At 34.1% G+C, this 17,649-nt stretch overlaps 3 protein-coding genes across 4 annotated transcripts in view; 2 read left to right on the top strand and 1 right to left on the bottom strand.

The window, feature by feature from the left end:
- Nucleotides 1–1,268: 1,268 nt before the first annotated feature.
- On the bottom strand, nt 1,269–8,236 carry LOC100185697. 2 transcript variants are annotated; one of them, XM_026837539.1, is made up of 10 exons: nt 8,155–8,236; nt 6,396–6,513; nt 5,671–6,001; nt 5,250–5,351; nt 4,627–4,807; nt 3,925–4,053; nt 2,653–2,789; nt 2,271–2,359; nt 1,966–2,060; nt 1,269–1,548 (listed from the first exon to the last, which is right to left on the bottom strand). In XM_026837539.1, the coding sequence occupies exons 3-10, from the start codon at nt 5,988–5,990 to the stop codon at nt 1,432–1,434; spliced, it is 1,170 nt and encodes a 389-aa protein (XP_026693340.1). In that variant the 5' UTR covers nt 5,991–6,001; nt 6,396–6,513; nt 8,155–8,236; the 3' UTR covers nt 1,269–1,431. The 2 variants fall into 2 exon arrangements, with proteins under 2 accessions (XP_026693340.1, XP_002131425.1); XM_002131389.4 differs by lacking the exon at nt 8,155–8,236 and adding an exon at nt 6,843–7,160.
- A 45-nt stretch (nt 8,237–8,281) lies between these two features.
- LOC100180976 lies at nt 8,282–16,121 on the top strand. The gene is made up of 14 exons (XM_002126071.4): nt 8,282–8,683; nt 9,025–9,182; nt 9,641–9,772; nt 10,060–10,201; nt 10,506–10,618; nt 10,680–10,785; nt 11,338–11,498; nt 11,998–12,080; nt 12,142–12,231; nt 12,544–12,776; nt 12,987–13,145; nt 13,488–13,594; nt 14,810–14,935; nt 15,828–16,121. Exons 1-14 carry the CDS (start codon nt 8,596–8,598, stop codon nt 15,945–15,947), a joined length of 1,818 nt encoding a protein of 605 aa, XP_002126107.2. The 5' UTR covers nt 8,282–8,595; the 3' UTR covers nt 15,948–16,121.
- Nucleotides 16,122–16,657: 536 nt separating this feature from the next.
- LOC100178613 (PHD finger-like domain-containing protein 5A) overlaps nt 16,658–17,649 on the top strand; it is a 3,091-nt gene continuing 2,099 nt past the window's right edge. The window contains exons 1-2 of the mRNA XM_009862536.3: nt 16,658–16,859; nt 16,924–16,947. Coding sequence (XP_009860838.1) covers nt 16,808–16,859; nt 16,924–16,947 — 76 coding nt within the window. The 5' untranslated portion in view covers nt 16,658–16,807. The remainder of the gene's footprint in view (nt 16,860–16,923; nt 16,948–17,649) is intronic.

Genomic DNA, 17,649 nt, shown 5'->3' with positions numbered 1-17,649 from the left:
AATGCTGTTTTTATTTCACACGCTATGTGTTCGCTTATAGTTACCGTGGAACCTAAAGACCACGACCCCTAATTTCAAAATCAAAGCTATTAAATACGATAAGTATATGTGTTTAACTTACAAAACCTTTTCAATGTTTACTACCTCGCATATGAGCAGCGTTTTGTCTGTGTGATCTATATAATATTCACCAAGAGCCGATAAACGGTGTGTGATTTATATCGAGGTATAACAGGGGAAAATTGTGTGGTATAGAATCTTTTAATTTGTTGCAGCGTAGTGGCAAAACACGTGTTGTAGTTTTTAGAATGTCAAAGAAAATTGCGCTAAGATTTAGAAGACTTGAAAAATTGCAGGTTTATAAAAGCAAAATATTTTACCAAAGTACAAAGAACTGTTGCACCGTTTTAGAAACGCTATACCGTGTAAACAAGAATTCTCATAAGGTTTTGTATATAGTGCTTAATAGGCTATAGACTATTAAAGTTTTATCAGAAAAAATGTCAAAAACTGGTCATAAAGAAATCAGTTCACCACAAAAGTTTAAAATAAAGCGACAATTCAGACTGGGGATTACTATACATTTTTTCTGCTGTGAAATAACCTTGAAAACATCGGTAATTCGTAAAATGGCTCGCCGTAGGACCTAAGCCCAAAAAACGAAAAATGCATAGCATGGCACGTAGGACATTATCCATATATAGAAAATATACAATTCCTGGCGTCCTACGTCAAACAGATGTTATTACACCTTGTTTGCTATTTTTGTTTCCTTTAAAAATAGGAAATTTTCACTTTTTGCATTGAAAACTTAACGCGCATACGTAGGCTAATTCTATTCAGAGAAACACGGGGTTTTAGAAATGCAATCGACCGTAAATTTCACTTGAATGACGTAGGCCCGGGGGGTTACCTGGGTCCCTGTGGTGTAATATCTGGAGTGGCTATGCAGAAATGGAACTTCTCTTTTTTATTTATGTATTTGTCCTGCATGGATTTAAAAAAACTTAAACGTGTTTCTGTATTTTAAAAATATTTTTCAGATTTAAATGGCTTGTAATATAGAAGTGTGGTAAAAAAATGGGACATTCTATTTTTCCGTCCCGGTAAACAAAAAACAATTAAAGAATATCAAAACCATATCATCACGACCCCATAGACCGTGGTCAATTGTTTAAAACATGATCAGGATATTTAAATATTATATAAGCTAAAAGTGTCCCGTCTTTCCCCACCCTACTATATATACATATACAATCAAACAACTATTTCAACATTTGGCAGATTTTTAATAAAAACAATATCCAGATATTTTTATCACAATTTCTCACAAAACGTAGCAGTAAAACGACAACGACAGTTTAAAAATCGATATACGGTATATGTCATTTTACTTCCCGAAAAACGGTCTCGGTGGGTTTTGAACCCCTATCATAACATATTGCTTAGAAGAGTCTGACCACGGCCTGCACAAAGCAGAATGACGCTTTGGAGTTTTTCCTCGGCTGCTGTTCGACGTAGAAATTGTTTGTATTCTTCCATAGTAACCTTGGTACAATTTATCTGCTTTTTTTAACTTTTAAAATATGCATATAGTGGGGTGTGGAAAGATGGGACACCTTTTCATTCGATTGTCTTGTCCCATTTCGTATTAAACAAAAAACAAGTAATATAAAACCGTATCGCCAAGACTTCCATAGAACGTTGTTAATTGTTTAAAACACGATCAGGATATTGGATATTATGTGCTAAAGGTGTCCGATCTTATTCCATAGAACTATATTAAAATCGGGTCATTTTATCGGGTTTTCATTGTAAATAATACCAAATCTAACGTGGAATTTGGTAATAAAGGTAACATATCATCTCTTTGCGTATATATCACGTAAAAAGATAAAAAAAATGCATATTCTAACATTTAAATTAAAATCACCCCCAAATAGCTAAATATATAAAATCGCTTACGTTATCATAAAGTTTCACTTCGACCGATTTCTTCACGCTTGATTGCATGTGACTACGTGACCGATTGCTAGGTAACTGAGTTAGTGTTGACAAATCTAAAATGCAAAATAAATATGTGAAAACATAATTTTTAAAGACACTAGCGCTACAAAAGCGAACAAAACTCGTTTTTTTTAAACTTTAAAAAGCTCCGAAATTTTCAAGTTTTTTCTTGTGCATATAGAGCTGCATTTAAAAAAAAATCTAAATAAAAGTAATTGTACATGATTTTTCCCTACACGTGCCGCTTTATCAAAGTTAATTACCGTCGTTGGGCCTTCGTGCACATCGTAATTCCAAACCAGATTTAATCAATTTATTTCTTGTGGTAAAGTCCGCCAGTTCTATATGCCACCTGTGTAAACGAGCAATACGAATTATGTAAATTAGAAATAATATCCTTATGAAACATTCTTAACTTTTTGTATGACTGTATAAACGTTTTGTACAGTATTAAAGGAAACATATAGTAGGGCGGGGGCAGATGGGACACATTTTCATTCTATTTTCCCGTCCCATTTGGTAGCAAACAGAAAATAATTAAAGAATTATAAAAGAGTACCCTCACGACTCGCCGTTGTTTATTGTTTAAAACACCATCAGGATATTTGGATATTATGTGTTAAAGTTTTTCAGTCATGCTTTTACCTGTTGTTTAGACCATTTGTTCCCAGTTTAACGTTGATATTTTCAAACTGTACGAAAGTAACTTTGTTGCTTTCAAAGGAATCGGGAATCACTTTTTCGATTGCTCTCTTTACGTCCACGTGTGTGATATCTATGCCCTATTAAAATGAACAATTGTAAAATAAGCTATGTCTACATAATGTCTGGTTTTATATGGAAACCATTGGATGATAAAGAAAATATAGCGTGGGTAATATGCAAAAATACTCTTAACAATTGTATTTTGTAAAAGGAACAGATAAATATATGTGTAGTAGGGGGAAGACGGGACACCTTTAGCACACGATATCCAAATATCTTGATCAAATTTTAAACAAATAACAACGGTCTATAATCCATACTCTATGGGAGTCGTGAGGATACGATTTTATAATTCATTAAATGATCTTTGTTTACTACTAAATAAGACAAAAAAATAGAATAAAAAGGTGTCCCATCTTCCCCCACCCTTTTATACAATAACATAAGAAACACAAGCCTTCGGATTACGACTAAAATCCCCAACAATTTTTTTCTAGAATTGTTCCATTATTGAGTAAATATTGATATGGTTACGTCATAATCGGTAATAACGTAAGTTGATATGAACTCATAATTTTGACGGACGGAATCTTTTGTTATTTAAATACCACACGACCCTTTTAACAGCCACAGTCAGCTAAAAGGCATATTCTATGTACGCAACTGGTTTTATTTGCGTACTGGGTCTACGTTTTTGCGGTCAAGACGAAATCAAGCATGAAAAAATACCCCTTCCCAAGAAATGTTGTTTGGCCGACACTTCAAACAAACGCGTCATTTTAACGGTTCACGCAAGCATAACATTTTAAGATAAAAATGTAAAAATAAATTTAATTTTTAAAAATGTTTTAGCATGTTTTGTGTCTTAGGCTGAAGTACCAAATAAGATCATATTGCATTTAAAGCAATGTTTTTTAACCGCGTGAATGCGTGTTAGTATACAACTTCGCAACGTTAAACGAACTCTTTCAAAACATTCATACAATTTTGTTGGAATACTTTATATTATACGTGGTCCCATTACCCCTGTGTTCTTATACTGTAAGTGTATTCAGTTATATTCTATAAATACGTACGAAGTCATAGGGCAAAAGACACTCTAAGAGACCTGGAATTTAGTCAGATATTTTGACTGCAGTCAGCATGTCACGCCCTACTAGCGATAAATGTGAATTTCCAGGCCGTATTTCTCGTTACCATGCGCTTAGTTACCGGGTAATCGAAGCACACTCGTTTCGGTCGACTTTTTGGCATTTCTTTAAAATGTCGAATGGTCGATTTTTCAAGATCTTGTAAATCTTCTTTGCTTGGTTTAGTAGATTCTTGGGGTTTCTTTGCTTCCTAGAAACACATTTTTTATTTTCATACATATATAGTACTGTGGGATAAGATTCATAAGAAAATCCAAATATATCGTTACCGTATTTTAAACAATTAACAACGGTGTATAGGAATCGCAAGGATATAGTTTATAATGCATTGAATTTTCTTTGTTTACTACCAAATATGATGAAAAAAGGTGTCCCATTTCCCCCCATTCTACTATATAGGGATAAGACGAGACACCTTTAGCACATAATATCCAAATATCCTGATCGTGTTTTAAACAATTAACAACGGTCTATAGAAGTCATTAGGATACGGTTTTATAACTATTTAAATGTTCTTTGTTTATTACCAAATAAGACGAGAAAAAGAAATAAAAAGGTGTCTCATCTTCCCCCTCCCTACCATACATATATTGACATTATCAGGATATATAGTATGACCAATTCAAAGCCAGTTTCACAAAATATAACACAGGGCTTTTACTATATAAGTAGTTACGGTCTTCGCTATTATTGGAAATCCCAACGTGTTTTAAATGTATTTATGTACGACTAGGTCGTATATATGATTTTAAAATCACTGTACCGGCTTGCCCTGTATTCGCTTAGTCGAATCGTTGTTAATTTGGTTGCGACTTGTCACCGACTTTTTGAGAGCTGTCGCTTTTGTTTGGGAAGCTGACATTGGCACCGATGACGTCATACTGTCACGTGGTTTGTTCTTGCGCGGCGGACCGGAACGCTTTATATTTGAACGCTTTTCGTGTCTGCAATAGTTTAAAGGATAAAATGTTTTGTGTTTTGGTGTTTTATGTGTTTAATAAAAAAAATTAATGGTAGAAATGTACTGTGTAAACTTTTAAATAAAACCATGGTTTTCCGGATGATACAATAATATATATATTGATAAAGTACTGTGGAGTAAGATGGGAGACCTTTAGCACATAAATTTGTGTTTTAAACAATTAACAACAGTCTATGGCAGTCGTGGGGATGCGGTTTTATAAATTTTTGAATGTTCTTTGTTTATTACCAAATAGAACAAGAAAACAGGATGAAAATGTGTCCCATTCTCCCCCACCCTAATATACATAAGTAGGACGGAAAATCTGAAATGTGTATATAGGTTAGAATGCCCAAGTTTCGTATTATTGTTTAATTCACCATAATAGAAATGTATTAATAATATTAATGGAAAGTTGGGCTTACTTTCCGTCCTGAGAATTTGTACTCGGTCGTCGTTTTATAACTTCCGACTCCACAGCGCCACCTACCACACGTCTTGCTGGCTTCGTTACCGTCACAGCAGGACTAAAATAAATAAAAAGAAAAATAGATGGCCGGCATGGGAAATTCGGACATATTGTCGCGGTCAGTAACATTTGGTCCCATTGAGACTTTGACGAAACATGGTCAAAACAACATGCACAAATAATGGACAGAACATGGACAAATTATAGGCAAATAACATTAGCAAAATATGGAAAAAACAACGATAATATATGGACAAAACATAGACCAAACATAGGTACAATAAGGAAAAAAACAACGACAAAACATGGACACAACACTGACAAAACATAGACAAAACATAAACAAAACACGCACAAAAAATATGACAGTACCTTACCCGTTTTCTAATGGTACTGGGCAAACTTTCGAGGTGTTCTTTTTCCTTAAATTTAAATTGCTCTTTCGGACTTTAATTCGATCCGGAGGAGAGTCGGACTTCCTCCTGTGACCATGAGCGCAAGGAGTCGGGTTAAAATCCCCTCTAGATGAGGAGCTTGCGGGTTCTTTCTTCCTTGATGCTCCAGAGACGTCTCCGCTCTCGTGGAAGAGAGACTTTTCATAAGTTCCAGGAACCGGCTGCATCTCTCTTGGAGTTGACGGAGGAGCTTTAAGAGTTTTTGCTCCGGGAACAGAATTTAAACTGAGTCGGGAGCTCATATTATCTTCGCCTTCAAAAGTATTTTCTATCAGTTTTTGTTTTTTGTTGTTTTTTTTATTTGTATTTTTTTATACAGTGCACAAAACACTGATTTTTTAGCAAGTTTTAAAACAAGTGTTTTTATATACAGTAATGTGGGGTGGGGTAAGACGGAAAAACCTTAGCACATAAAATCCAAATATTCTGATCGTGTTTTAGATAAATAACAGCGATATATAGGAGTTGCAATGATACGGTTTTATAATTCTTTGAATATTCTTTGTTTACTACCAAATTGAACGAAAAATTAGAATGAAATTAAAAGGTGCCCCATCTTCACCCACCCTACTATATGCCTAATATAAACAAAATTACAAAGTGCAAAATGTGAACGTCAATTGTTTAGTTTAATTCTATGTTTTTACTTTTTGATCTTGAAGCAATTCCGCAACTTCTCCGTATATTTTCTTCCGTTACGCGGCGCACTCGAGTCTTTAAAATGTCATGCACTTGCGATATCACTGGATGACGTAACTTGGTAACCTTAAAAAACGTATTTAACATTTATCGAACTAAATTAATATAGTAGGGTAGGGAAAGATAGGTCACTTTTAGCACATAATATCCAAATATCCTGATCGTATTTTAAACAATTAACAAAGGTCTATGGAAGTCGTGGAGATACGATTTTATAATTCTTTAAATGTTCTTTGTTTACTACTGAATGGGACGAGAAAATGGAATGAAAAGGTGTCCCATCTTTCCCCACCCATGCTATAAATAATTGTACTTTTTTTAAAATAAAATTATTAATAATTGAATAAGCTGCGTATCTGGGAAATTAGGTCTGTTGTATGATCACCAGAACGAACCACTGATTGGCCAACTACAAACAACTTCTTCGCTGATTGGTCCTTTATTAGGGCAGGAGCTGGACCGTGACCGTATCGAAGACGTAGGATGACATTGCGTCTTTCTTCTTGGCTCAGCGTATTTGGTGGAAGGACTATACCAGTTAACATTGTACAAAAACGCCTATTTAACTAACTTATAGACTATATTTATTTGGAAACTACGTTCAGTCACATTCTACAGCAATCTAATTTGGCCTTGACTAAAACTGCATCACCCAGTTTAACTACTGCGTCATACGAGAGTATTATGACGTAACAAACTATCAAAATTGACTATTTTTTGCAACAGCCTAAAACTGTGGTAGACTAAAATAAATTTGGGTCTGATTTAAACCCTTGGTACGACTCCCATAATGTAAAGTGGCAATCCTAGCCTTTATTTTTTCGCGTACCAAACCGTATGAACTTATTCTCACATAATAGGACACATATATAGGTACTGGAGTCAATTGGACTATTTATTCTGACATACAAAACTCTTGTATTTACTCAGAAGAACAATACTGCGACATTAATGGTCATCATGTCACAAAACAATCCTATGCAGTCCGACTATGTAAATCTATTAAGCAAATTTACCAAACTAATAGAAACCCGAACGATGTTTACGGTCCAAAAACTCGTATTGTATCCGAGAAAATACGTTTAAAATATGACCTGAGCTTAACAAAAAGCTAGGCTAATATACAATGTGGGCGAGTTACTCTGAACGAAATGCTGAAAACTCGTCCCTATGCTACTGTAATGATTATCCATAATGACTGAAGTCTTATGCCTAAACCATATAGGGCGCCTGAAACGTTTCCAGCTATATGTCTGTTAGCACTTAGTGATTTAACCTTGCGGTTATGTACTGACATCTTAACAGAGGTAAAATACTCCTTTGGGGCGATATAGGTTTCTAGGAAAGCGTTTTATTAGAACAACGTTTAAGATTTACGACATTTTGCGGTTCGAAAACAACTTTACAATTAAAGACACTAAGCAAACATATTGAATAGGTACACTAAACAGCATAGCTTTTTCTGTAAGAGCTTTTTTAATCATAGGTAGGCTATAGCCTATGCGAGGTTAGGCAGTAAAATTTGACAACATACTAAACACTTGTAAATGTACAAGAACGATTTAATGACAGCTGTAGTTTTACGGAATCAATAACTTATTTCGGTAATAATTTTCAAGTTTTGATAATCTTTTTATTATTATTTTGCTGGTTTCTACCGTTTTAGTGCAAAATCTAAAAATAATTGATGTTTAATTAATTCCTTACTTTTTGTTTTGTGCAGGTATTCGTCTGTAGTAGTTCTTCAAATTTACGAATCAAAAATATTATTCTTTAGTTTAATTATCAATTATACATTTAAAATCAAAAACTGGAATCATTTTACAAAATTAGAAATTAAAAGTAAAACGTAACAATTTCAATTGTGACGTTACACTCAAATAGTAAAAACAAGGACAGTTTGTCAAAAATGAAAATGGTGTAACAATACCGCAATGCCAGAAACCACGAAATAAATACGAATTGATCCTTATTGTTCCTGTGCAGGTCTTATTAATAAACCTTTAATTGAATTATTTTCGTTTTCTAAAATCCAGAGGTGTGGGGAAATTTTAAGCATAGCTATATAAAAGGGTTATAATTTTAAACAAGCCAAAACAGTTAACTGTTATTGGATAATACGTGTATAGTTGATTAGAACGGTACAGAATGTGTTTACCACATGGTCGTTGTTTTCTCTCTCTATATATAAGTTTTGTTCTATGTGTAATATCGACTGGCCAACCGGAAACTTCTGGTAAGTGCATAAATATTTATTAGCCTTCTGTTTAGTAGTGTGGGGGGAGATGGACAACTTTTCGTTCTATTTTCTTGCCCTATTTGGTAGTAAACAAAAAGCAATCAAAGAATTATCAAACCGTGTTCCCACGACCGTTGTTACTTGTTTAAAACACGATCAGGATATTTGGATATTATGTTTTAAATGTGTCCCATCTTCCACTACCCTACTTTAATGTTTAATTAAAATGTAATATCTTGGTATACATTAAAAAGAAAACATATCATTTTATTTTTTGTTTAAAAACAAACGTTTAACCATTTTTTGTTTAAAAACAAACGTTTAACCAATTTATTTAGAAAAGCATCCTAACTGTTTGAGACATGAAGAAATAACAAGGGTCGCCTATAAACGCTGGATGCTTCAAGTAGGTTGCGATTCATCTATATTTATGCAGTATGAATATGATGATGAGGATTACTATAGTTACAACGAAGAATCCCAAACAAGTTATACGGTACGCCAATGTCTAGCCTTTCAAGTCTGTTCTATATTTTGTATAGATTTATATTATTTTGTAAAGACCTATATATGGTATTTTATTTGATATATTTTGTTGGCTTATGTATAGCAATATTTTCTAGACATATTCTATATTTACCTAGAACCTATACCGAAACACTGTTGTATGGGGAGAGATGGGACACTTTCAGTTGGGTGGGAGAAGGTGGGACACCTTTAGCACATATTCCTGATTGTGTTTTAAACAACATAACAACGGTCTATGTTATTCATGACTCACTAGTAGTCGTGAGGATACAGTTTTATAGTTTTACAGTTTTATAATTCTTTGAATGTTGATCACTACCAAATGGGAGAAGAAAACAGAATGAAAAGATGTCCCATCTTTTCCCACCCTACTACATATTTGGTAATAAGAAACATAAAAACATAATAGTGTTTCTTTTTCCACAGTGTATTATTTGGAATTTGGAAAAAAATGTTCTCCTGATAAACGTAACAGCTACGTCAACAGACATCGATGATATTTCGTATAAAGATCATAATGTTAAAGCCGAACCACAGGCATTTCTTGTACAAATGGTAGTAAGTATCTAAGCTATAGTTATACGTTTAAACGAGATTCGTTGCGCTATACTATAGTAAATACAGTAGGGTGTGGAAAATAGGACACCTTTTTCTTTTTATTTTCTCGTCCTATTTGGTAGTAAACAAAGAACGTTCAAAGAACTATAAAACTGTATCCTCAGGACTCCCATATACCGTTGTCACTATGGTTTAAAACACGGTTAGAATATTTGGATAATATATGTGCAAAAGTTGTCTCATATCCTAATTACTTTACAGTGCTATATATATAACTTGTGTTTAAGGCTCAAGACTCGGGTTCGTGCAAAGAGATACTTTACAATTACACAGTAATATACCTACCGAAGCAAAACTGTCAGGAAAATATAAATACTGCTAGAAAAACCAAATGGCATATTGGGATACCTGAGATTTTGACATGTACAAGTAAGTTAAGTTACCTTAAATAAATTAATGCCAATTTTACTAGGGCTAATTTTACTATAGCTAAAACATTGTTTTGCTAGTATAAGCGGGCACGAGGTGTTTGAAACAGGACACCTGTGTTATAACCACTGTTGTTGCCCCGTCACGCGAAGGTAAATAATATATAAACTATATACATTCTCTCAATTGTTGTCATAAAGTAGTCGAATATAACTGAAAAGACACATATTTCTATAGCATTTTTTAATTCATAAGTTATAGATAATGCATATATATGGGCAGTAAACGATATATTTTGTTGCAGCTAGCATAAGCGGAATTCCAATTCCTCCAAATACCACGATAACTTGGTATAAAAACTGCAGAGATCTGCCACAAACCGTATTTCAAATTAAGAAGGGCGTCTTCAAAAACTCGGTAAGTACTTTTTTTCCTAAACTAAATAGAATGGTTTTAATTATAAGGATTTGAGTTTTAGTTGAGGTTCCCATCAGTGGGGTACGAACATTTTGGCGTTTATACATGCGCTGTTACATACAATGGACAGAGAATGTTTTTAAAGAACTACGACGTATGCATAAGACGTAAGTATACCTTATGTAGGCATGGACGCTATGCAAATATCTTTATACTGCTATATTTAACTGATCTAATACGGTTTAGTACTTGAATGGCAAATGAATGGCAAAACGGTTTTAGGATATTTTTTATGTAGTTGGGGGAAGATGGGACACTTTTGTATTCTATTTTCCTGTCGCAATTTGATAGTATACAAGGAACATTTAAAGAATTATTAAACTGTATCCTCACGACTTCCATATACCGTTGTTAATTGTTTAAAACACGATCCGGATGTTTTGATATTATGTGTTAAAGGTGTTCCGTTTTACCCTACTCTACTATATTATGTGCTAAACGTGTCCCGTCTCCCCCACCCTACTATATGAATAATGTAGGCGGCATCACAAGATTGTATCTTGGGCACGATTTCTCCCTACTAGAGTTATGGATTATTGGCTAAAAAAGGTATAACGGATTAAGTTATAGGCATGGGTGTGTTATTTATAATGAATTAGAGTATAAGAATGCTGGCTTATCGAACCTTAGTTGACTGTATTTAACCCGTTTACAAACAGCTCCTACGTATACCGGCAGACCAAAAATCGGTTTAAAATGTCAGAGTGAAGAAATTTCCACAAAATTGGATCAAGACGTTGTGTTTGCTTGTGAAGCGAAGATGTTTTTTGGAAGCATTGATCGCTCTGATATTACGATACGGTGGATTCATACAGTCAATGTAAGATAAGGCTACAAAATTTTTAAAGTTCATTAGATTGTAAAACACAATAAATTGTGCCATTAATGAGTAAATGTGCCGTGTTTTTGCAAGGTGCTTTTTGCATAGTTAAATATTGCGTGCAGGAATAGTGTGGACACCAGTTGTTTTTTTCTTGTGCAATATAACTGTATATGGTTTGAACGAAAAAATATTAACTGACATAGACTGAAATGCCGCGTACTAATAGAAGAATATTAATATATAGAATGGTGGGGAAAGATGGACGCCTTTTGAATCTATTTTCTCGTCCCATTTGGCGGTAAACAAAGAAAATTCAAAAAATTATAAAACCGTATCCTCACGACTTCCATAAACCGTTGTTAATTGTTTAAAACGTGATCAGCATATTTGGATAATATGTGCTAAAGTTGTCCATCTTACCACACAGTAACTGTTTCGTCACTGTAATCTTTTGTAGTGTGTATATTTATCGATAAAGGTATTTTCGACCACGCAGAACAAAAACACGACTCCTACTTGTGTGAACGGAATAGCCTTGAAAGTTAACAGCACTGTTCGTTCTGGCTCGTCTTGCTCATTGTAAATACTGCATGAGATATAAAGCTTCGTACATTCGTATTTAATATTATTCTTTCTTCAGTGAATTTCCTGACAAATGCTACAGCCATAATGCAACTATTGACGAAAGAAGTTATACACCTTTAGTTTTACCCTTGAGGTTTAACATAAGGTAGTTTTTTAGGTTAAAAACAACATTTTCTGTTTGTTGCTAAACAAATTTCAGTTGTATTTTGTATAAAACATATTTTCATGTACGTTGGTATACAGAATTCAGAGAAATCACATGCTAAATCGAGTAGTTATGCAGACGTGAACTATTCTATAAAGGTCGAATCTCACTGCATTTCTAATTAACGTTTTATTGAAGAAAATGTTAACTGTTTAGTGTTTATTCCACAGTTGCATTTGGCAGTTTAAGTTGTCATTTTAAGTTTTGGAAAAATGTTATTTGTTTAACTAATATGTATTACTTGCATTATAGGAATGTAAAGAAAACGGATCTTGGGGTATATGAATTACAAGTCAAAACACTGGACCTACAAAACAACGTATCAATAGCTTTGAATTTTTCCCAAGACAAAAGTTCACTCGTGGTAGGGTTAGCAGTGAGTCTGGGCGCTCTGTTCTTTCTGCTGTTGCTCGTTTTTATTCTCTGGTGGAACAGAATCTACGTTTCCGTTATTTACAAAAGAAAGTTTGGACCTTATACCAAAGGTAAGTCTGTAACAGGCCTAGACTCTGGCTTCTATAAAGTAACGAACGTTCGTGTGGTTCGTATCACAAGTCCGTTAACTGGTGTTCAGTTTCATCCCAATTAAAGGGCAAGAAACAATGAACCGGTTATTGTTTATAAAAATACTCTAAAACGGCTCTAAACTAAACAAAATCAAAGAACAAAAATAAATTCAAAATCCAAATAAGCAGACACTAAAGATTTCGGAGCGTTTCTGTCCTATCAATTCACGATGGACATGGACCGATTTTCCCAGCAGCAAACTCGTGATGTTGTATCTTCTACAGTTACTGCCCTTAATGATATCCGCTTCACCGTGTTTGACCAACATAAGGATATTGGAGGAGAATGTGAGTTGGGAAATTGGGTTAAAAGTTTTCTTTTCAAGAATTATTCTACGCATGTTAGTAGTAAAGTACAGTGTACAGGGTCTATAGTAGGATGGGGAAAGATGGTACATCTTTTTATTCTATTATCTCGTTTCTTTTGGTTGCAAACAAAGAACATTCAAAAACTTATAAAACCGTATCCTCACGACTCCTATAGACTAGTGTTAATTGTTTAAAACATGATCAGAATATTTGGATAATGCGTGTAATTGCGTTTCATTACGTAGCCTGGGTACCGTAACCCTAAAGTATATACATCAACAAAGTATATTATGTTCATGTTTTTTAAACATTTCATCGCAGTTATGGCTGAAAAAGCGATCCAATCAATGTCTGAATGTCACAGAGTTATTATTATTCTGACATCGGAATATATAAAAGACAACTGGAGTGTGTTCAGTTTGCAGCAGGTGATCATAAGTATTCGTAGAATATGACAATACCTATATACACACATAGAATACTAGCAACTGTAAATGTAAATTGATATATGGTGGGGGAAGATGGGACACCTATTCATTCTATTATCTCGTCCCATTTATTAGTAGTAAACAAAAAATATTCAAAGAATTTTAAAACCGTGTCCTCACGACACCTATAGACCTTTTTTAAATGTTTAAAACATGATCAGGATATTTTGGATATAGTAGGGTTGGGTAAGATGGGACACCTATAGCACATAATATTTTAATAACCTGATCGTGTTTTAAACAAATAACAACGGTCTATGAGAGTCGTGAGGATACGGTTTCATAATTTTTTGAATTTTTTTCGTTTACTACTAAATGCGACAAGGAAATAGAATGAAAGGTGTCCCATCTTCCCCCACCCCACTATATTATGTGCTAAAGGATATATTATTTTACAGGTTGGTATTTTAAGCTGTGCTGCACGAAAAAAAATCACATTTTATTTTGGTCCGCTGGTAAATACGCTCCACGCGGTTATGTGGTGACTATGTATAGATAATATATGTAATATGATCGCATTGGAAACATTGCGGTTAAAACCAGCATCCAGGTATATAAAATTCGCTGTGTTAGAATAATTTAGAAGTGTGGCCTTTACGGATAAGGGCACGTGAACTGGAATTACCTTCTAAAGACTGTTAAGAACGGTAATTACCTTCTAAAATTTATAAAAACCGCAATGGGTGTACCACTACTGCTGGCCACTGATGTTTAAGGCCTAAATAGTGCACAGAAATCGATAAATTTAGACACACATGGGTACTTTACAGCACATAACAATACTAACTAGAAAAAGAAATCGGTAAAATTAAAACGGGAAAATAAATCGGTAAAATACTTTTTTAAGTCACTGGACAAACTGCCCTGAACTGTATTAAAACAGCCTTATTTTTAGACATATACTTTGGTATTGCACACATAAAGATCTTGAATTAAAACACGAAGAACACTTAAAATTAGTGATATTTAACGGTGTTTATATAAATTAAATAACAATGATCGGGTAAAACAATATGTAAACGTAAGGCTCAAAATTCGCAACACAAAACCAAAAGAGACGTCGAAAGAATTTAAAATAATTCAACTAATTTGAAAAAAATTCGAAGTACCAATTAACAACACTGGATAAAATTTAGTTTCTTATATTTTCTACAGAGCTTCATGAAAATGATCGATTCCGGAAGAAAAGTGATTTTTATTCTTGTTCCAGGAATCCAGGAGTTTACTAAACAGAAGGGAAGCGAAAATGAGACTTGTAGAATGATAGATAGAGCTATTAAGGTAATGGTATGAATGAATGAAATTTATTTCGTCTCTTCGGTCACGATAACGAAGAACAAGAGAGTTGATAAAAAGCGAAAAGACGGGTAGTAACGGTAAAACAACAGTTGTTAAGACACGCTTATTGATAGAAAAGAAAGAAGTAATGTTTTGGATAAAAGGCGTGACCGTTACACCCTACAGACAATACAATTGGAAAATTAAATAAATAACATTTAATTAAACATATTAAAGTTCTAACTGGAAGAAAAGTGTGCGTAAGGACACAACCCGTACAATGGGAGGAGTCGGCCTTAAAGAAGATTGATCCAAAGATTGGAGCATGATAGAAAAACAAAATCCCCAAAAAGAAATTCCATTTTAAATACTGACATTGGAGGCATAATGTATAGTAGGTTTGGGGAAGATGGGACACCTTTATCATTTATTTTCTCGTCCCATTTGGTAGTATAAAACACAAAGAAAATTCAAAAAATTATAAAACCGTATCCTCACGACTCGCATAGACCGTGGTTAATTGTTTAACACGATCAGAATATTTGGAATATGTGCTACTATATACAATATGTCTCTAATGTCAGTATGTTGCTTGTTTACGTTTACAGAATGTTTAATTTTAATCTCAATTTTTTAATTTAATCTCAAAATTTTAAATTTTAATTTTAATCTCAAACGAAGCCATTTGCAGACAATATATTAGGATCGTCAGTAATAATTTGAAATTGCGTCAGGTTTACTGTAAAATGGCACTTTCTTAGATTTTTATTTCAGAAACGTGGTTTTGGTTGCACTTCGTCTTTACTATTATAATAGAATCAGCCTTGATTTAATGAATTTTTCTACCACTATAGTTTTAACATTTAATTAACGATTCTTTACACCGTTTATGCAGCTGAATGATTCTATCCTGTGGTCAGACAACAAACATTTCAACAAAAACAAGTTTAAACTGATGTTGGAAAAAGCTATGCCGAAAGTTCGACCAAACAACAGAAAAGGGGAAAAGGAATGAGACAGCACTGTTTTTATTTCGTAGAAAACCCCATGGCATAGTTTGATTGACAGGGGAACAAAAACTCACCGTACGAAAAAACTATATAACGTTTTACTGCTGTGTATTATCGGTATTATTTTTCTTTTATGACATAAAAATTAAGCTGCCCGGTTTGTGAAAATACATCAAACGTCATAATGTAGCTTCTTATAAAGGCATGGATTGTGTAGTTTCGACAGCATGCGACTGCGGACATATTCAACTATAGTAGGGTGGAGAAAGATGGGACAATTTCATTCGATTTTCTCGTCCAATTTGGTAGTAAACAAAGAAAATTGAAAGATGTATAAAACCGTATCCTCACGACTACCGTAGATCGCTGTTAATTGCTTAAAACGAGATCAGGGTATTTGGGTGTTAGGCGCTAAAGGTGTCCCATCTTCCCCCATATTACTATAGGCTATGGACGATTGGTAAACCTTGGTTTTGTAGTGCAGAAAGGGGTATTCGCACAGTAATACCAATGCAGAATAAAGAAAGATTATTGCATTGTGGAATGCAAATGCACCAGTGTGTGGAGAAATTCTCTATAAATTGAATGTTGGTGGTTTGATTAAAATTTATTCTAGCTGAAGCTGAAATAAATGACTGCCTTCAAACTTTTAATTCATACAAAAACGTCGGGCGATGTTTTACTGATTTTTAGGTCCCCGAAATATTTCGTTAGGGCGCCGCATGTACATTCGCGCTAAGTTCGTACACATACAACGCTATAGCGTAGTAATTTATTGACTAGAAACTTGAAGGTTCGTTTTTGGTACGTTTACAATTTTTTGAATACCAATTAGAACGTTGAATTTGCTTAAATACGTTTACAAATGGCAAAACACCACCCGGATTTAATATTCTGCCGTAAGCAGCCTGGAGTTGGTAAGTAATATCAAAATAAGTTTAGTTTTACAATGAATTTTAACTCTTTTGTTTTTTATTTCAGCTATTGGACGATTGTGTGAAAAATGTGAGTTATAATATCTGTAAAAATATCTTTTTTGGCACTGCAGAAACTTTTTGGCTTGAATTTAGGGTCTAGTAAATTCTGCTGATCTGCTCCATTGTAAATATGTCAATATATGAACTTTTAAAATCGGTGCTGGTGAAAAATTCTCCCCCCACCTTATTTGCTAACCCCTATAACCACTGACCCCATAACCACCAACCTCAAACACTTTCCAACATACTATTCTGCTGTGTACCGGAAGATTCTTTACTAGTGCCAAAAAATCAATTATGATTAAGACGCTGTGAACATATTCTATTCCATATCAAGCAATTTACATATTCTGCAGAGCATGGCAGGTGCGCCGGCTATATTGTTCGCGAATTTTTGTTCACGCACGCCAAATAAATGAAACAATAAACCAATTATGTTTTAAAATAAGTAAGATTTCCTAATGTGAATTGGAATTGTACGGGCTTGATGACTTAATGAATGAATGAATGTAACTTACTTTATCTTCGCATGGCAGGAAAACGACTATCTTTATCACACGGGTTTAACACCTCGAGCTTACGAGTTACCATGTATATTACTTTTTGGGGGATTTTTATTTTTTTAAGTATGACTGGTAATTTGTACAACCCATTATGACCACTGGGTTGGAGCAATTGCCGTTAAGTGTCTGCCCAAGACCATACCCCACAATGGTACAGCGACAAGCCT

Source organism: Ciona intestinalis, chromosome 14, assembly GCF_000224145.3.
Source record: "Ciona intestinalis chromosome 14, KH, whole genome shotgun sequence".
Classification (NCBI taxonomy): domain Eukaryota; kingdom Metazoa; phylum Chordata; class Ascidiacea; order Phlebobranchia; family Cionidae; genus Ciona; species Ciona intestinalis.
This window is presented reverse-complemented; position numbering and strand designations above follow the sequence as displayed.

Coding starts and splice junctions, on each gene's coding strand:
- LOC100185697 (XM_002131389.4), bottom strand. CDS start 6,992: ATGTTAACTGGTATAGTCCTTCCACCAAATACGCTGAGCCAAGAAGAA. Junction 6,002..6,395: donor AATTGCTTCAAGATCAAAAA/GTAAAAACATAG, acceptor ATACTTTTGAAG/GCGAAGATAATATGAGCTCC. Junction 4,808..5,249: donor ACAAATTCTCAGGACGGAAA/GTAAGCCCAACT, acceptor AAACTATTGCAG/ACACGAAAAGCGTTCAAATA.
- LOC100180976 (XM_002126071.4), top strand. CDS start 8,596: ATGTGTTTACCACATGGTCGTTGTTTTCTCTCTCTATATATAAGTTTT. Junction 12,081..12,141: donor TCTGGCTCGTCTTGCTCATT/GTAAATACTGCA, acceptor TTCTTTCTTCAG/TGAATTTCCTGACAAATGCT. Junction 13,146..13,487: donor TAAGGATATTGGAGGAGAAT/GTGAGTTGGGAA, acceptor ATTTCATCGCAG/TTATGGCTGAAAAAGCGATC.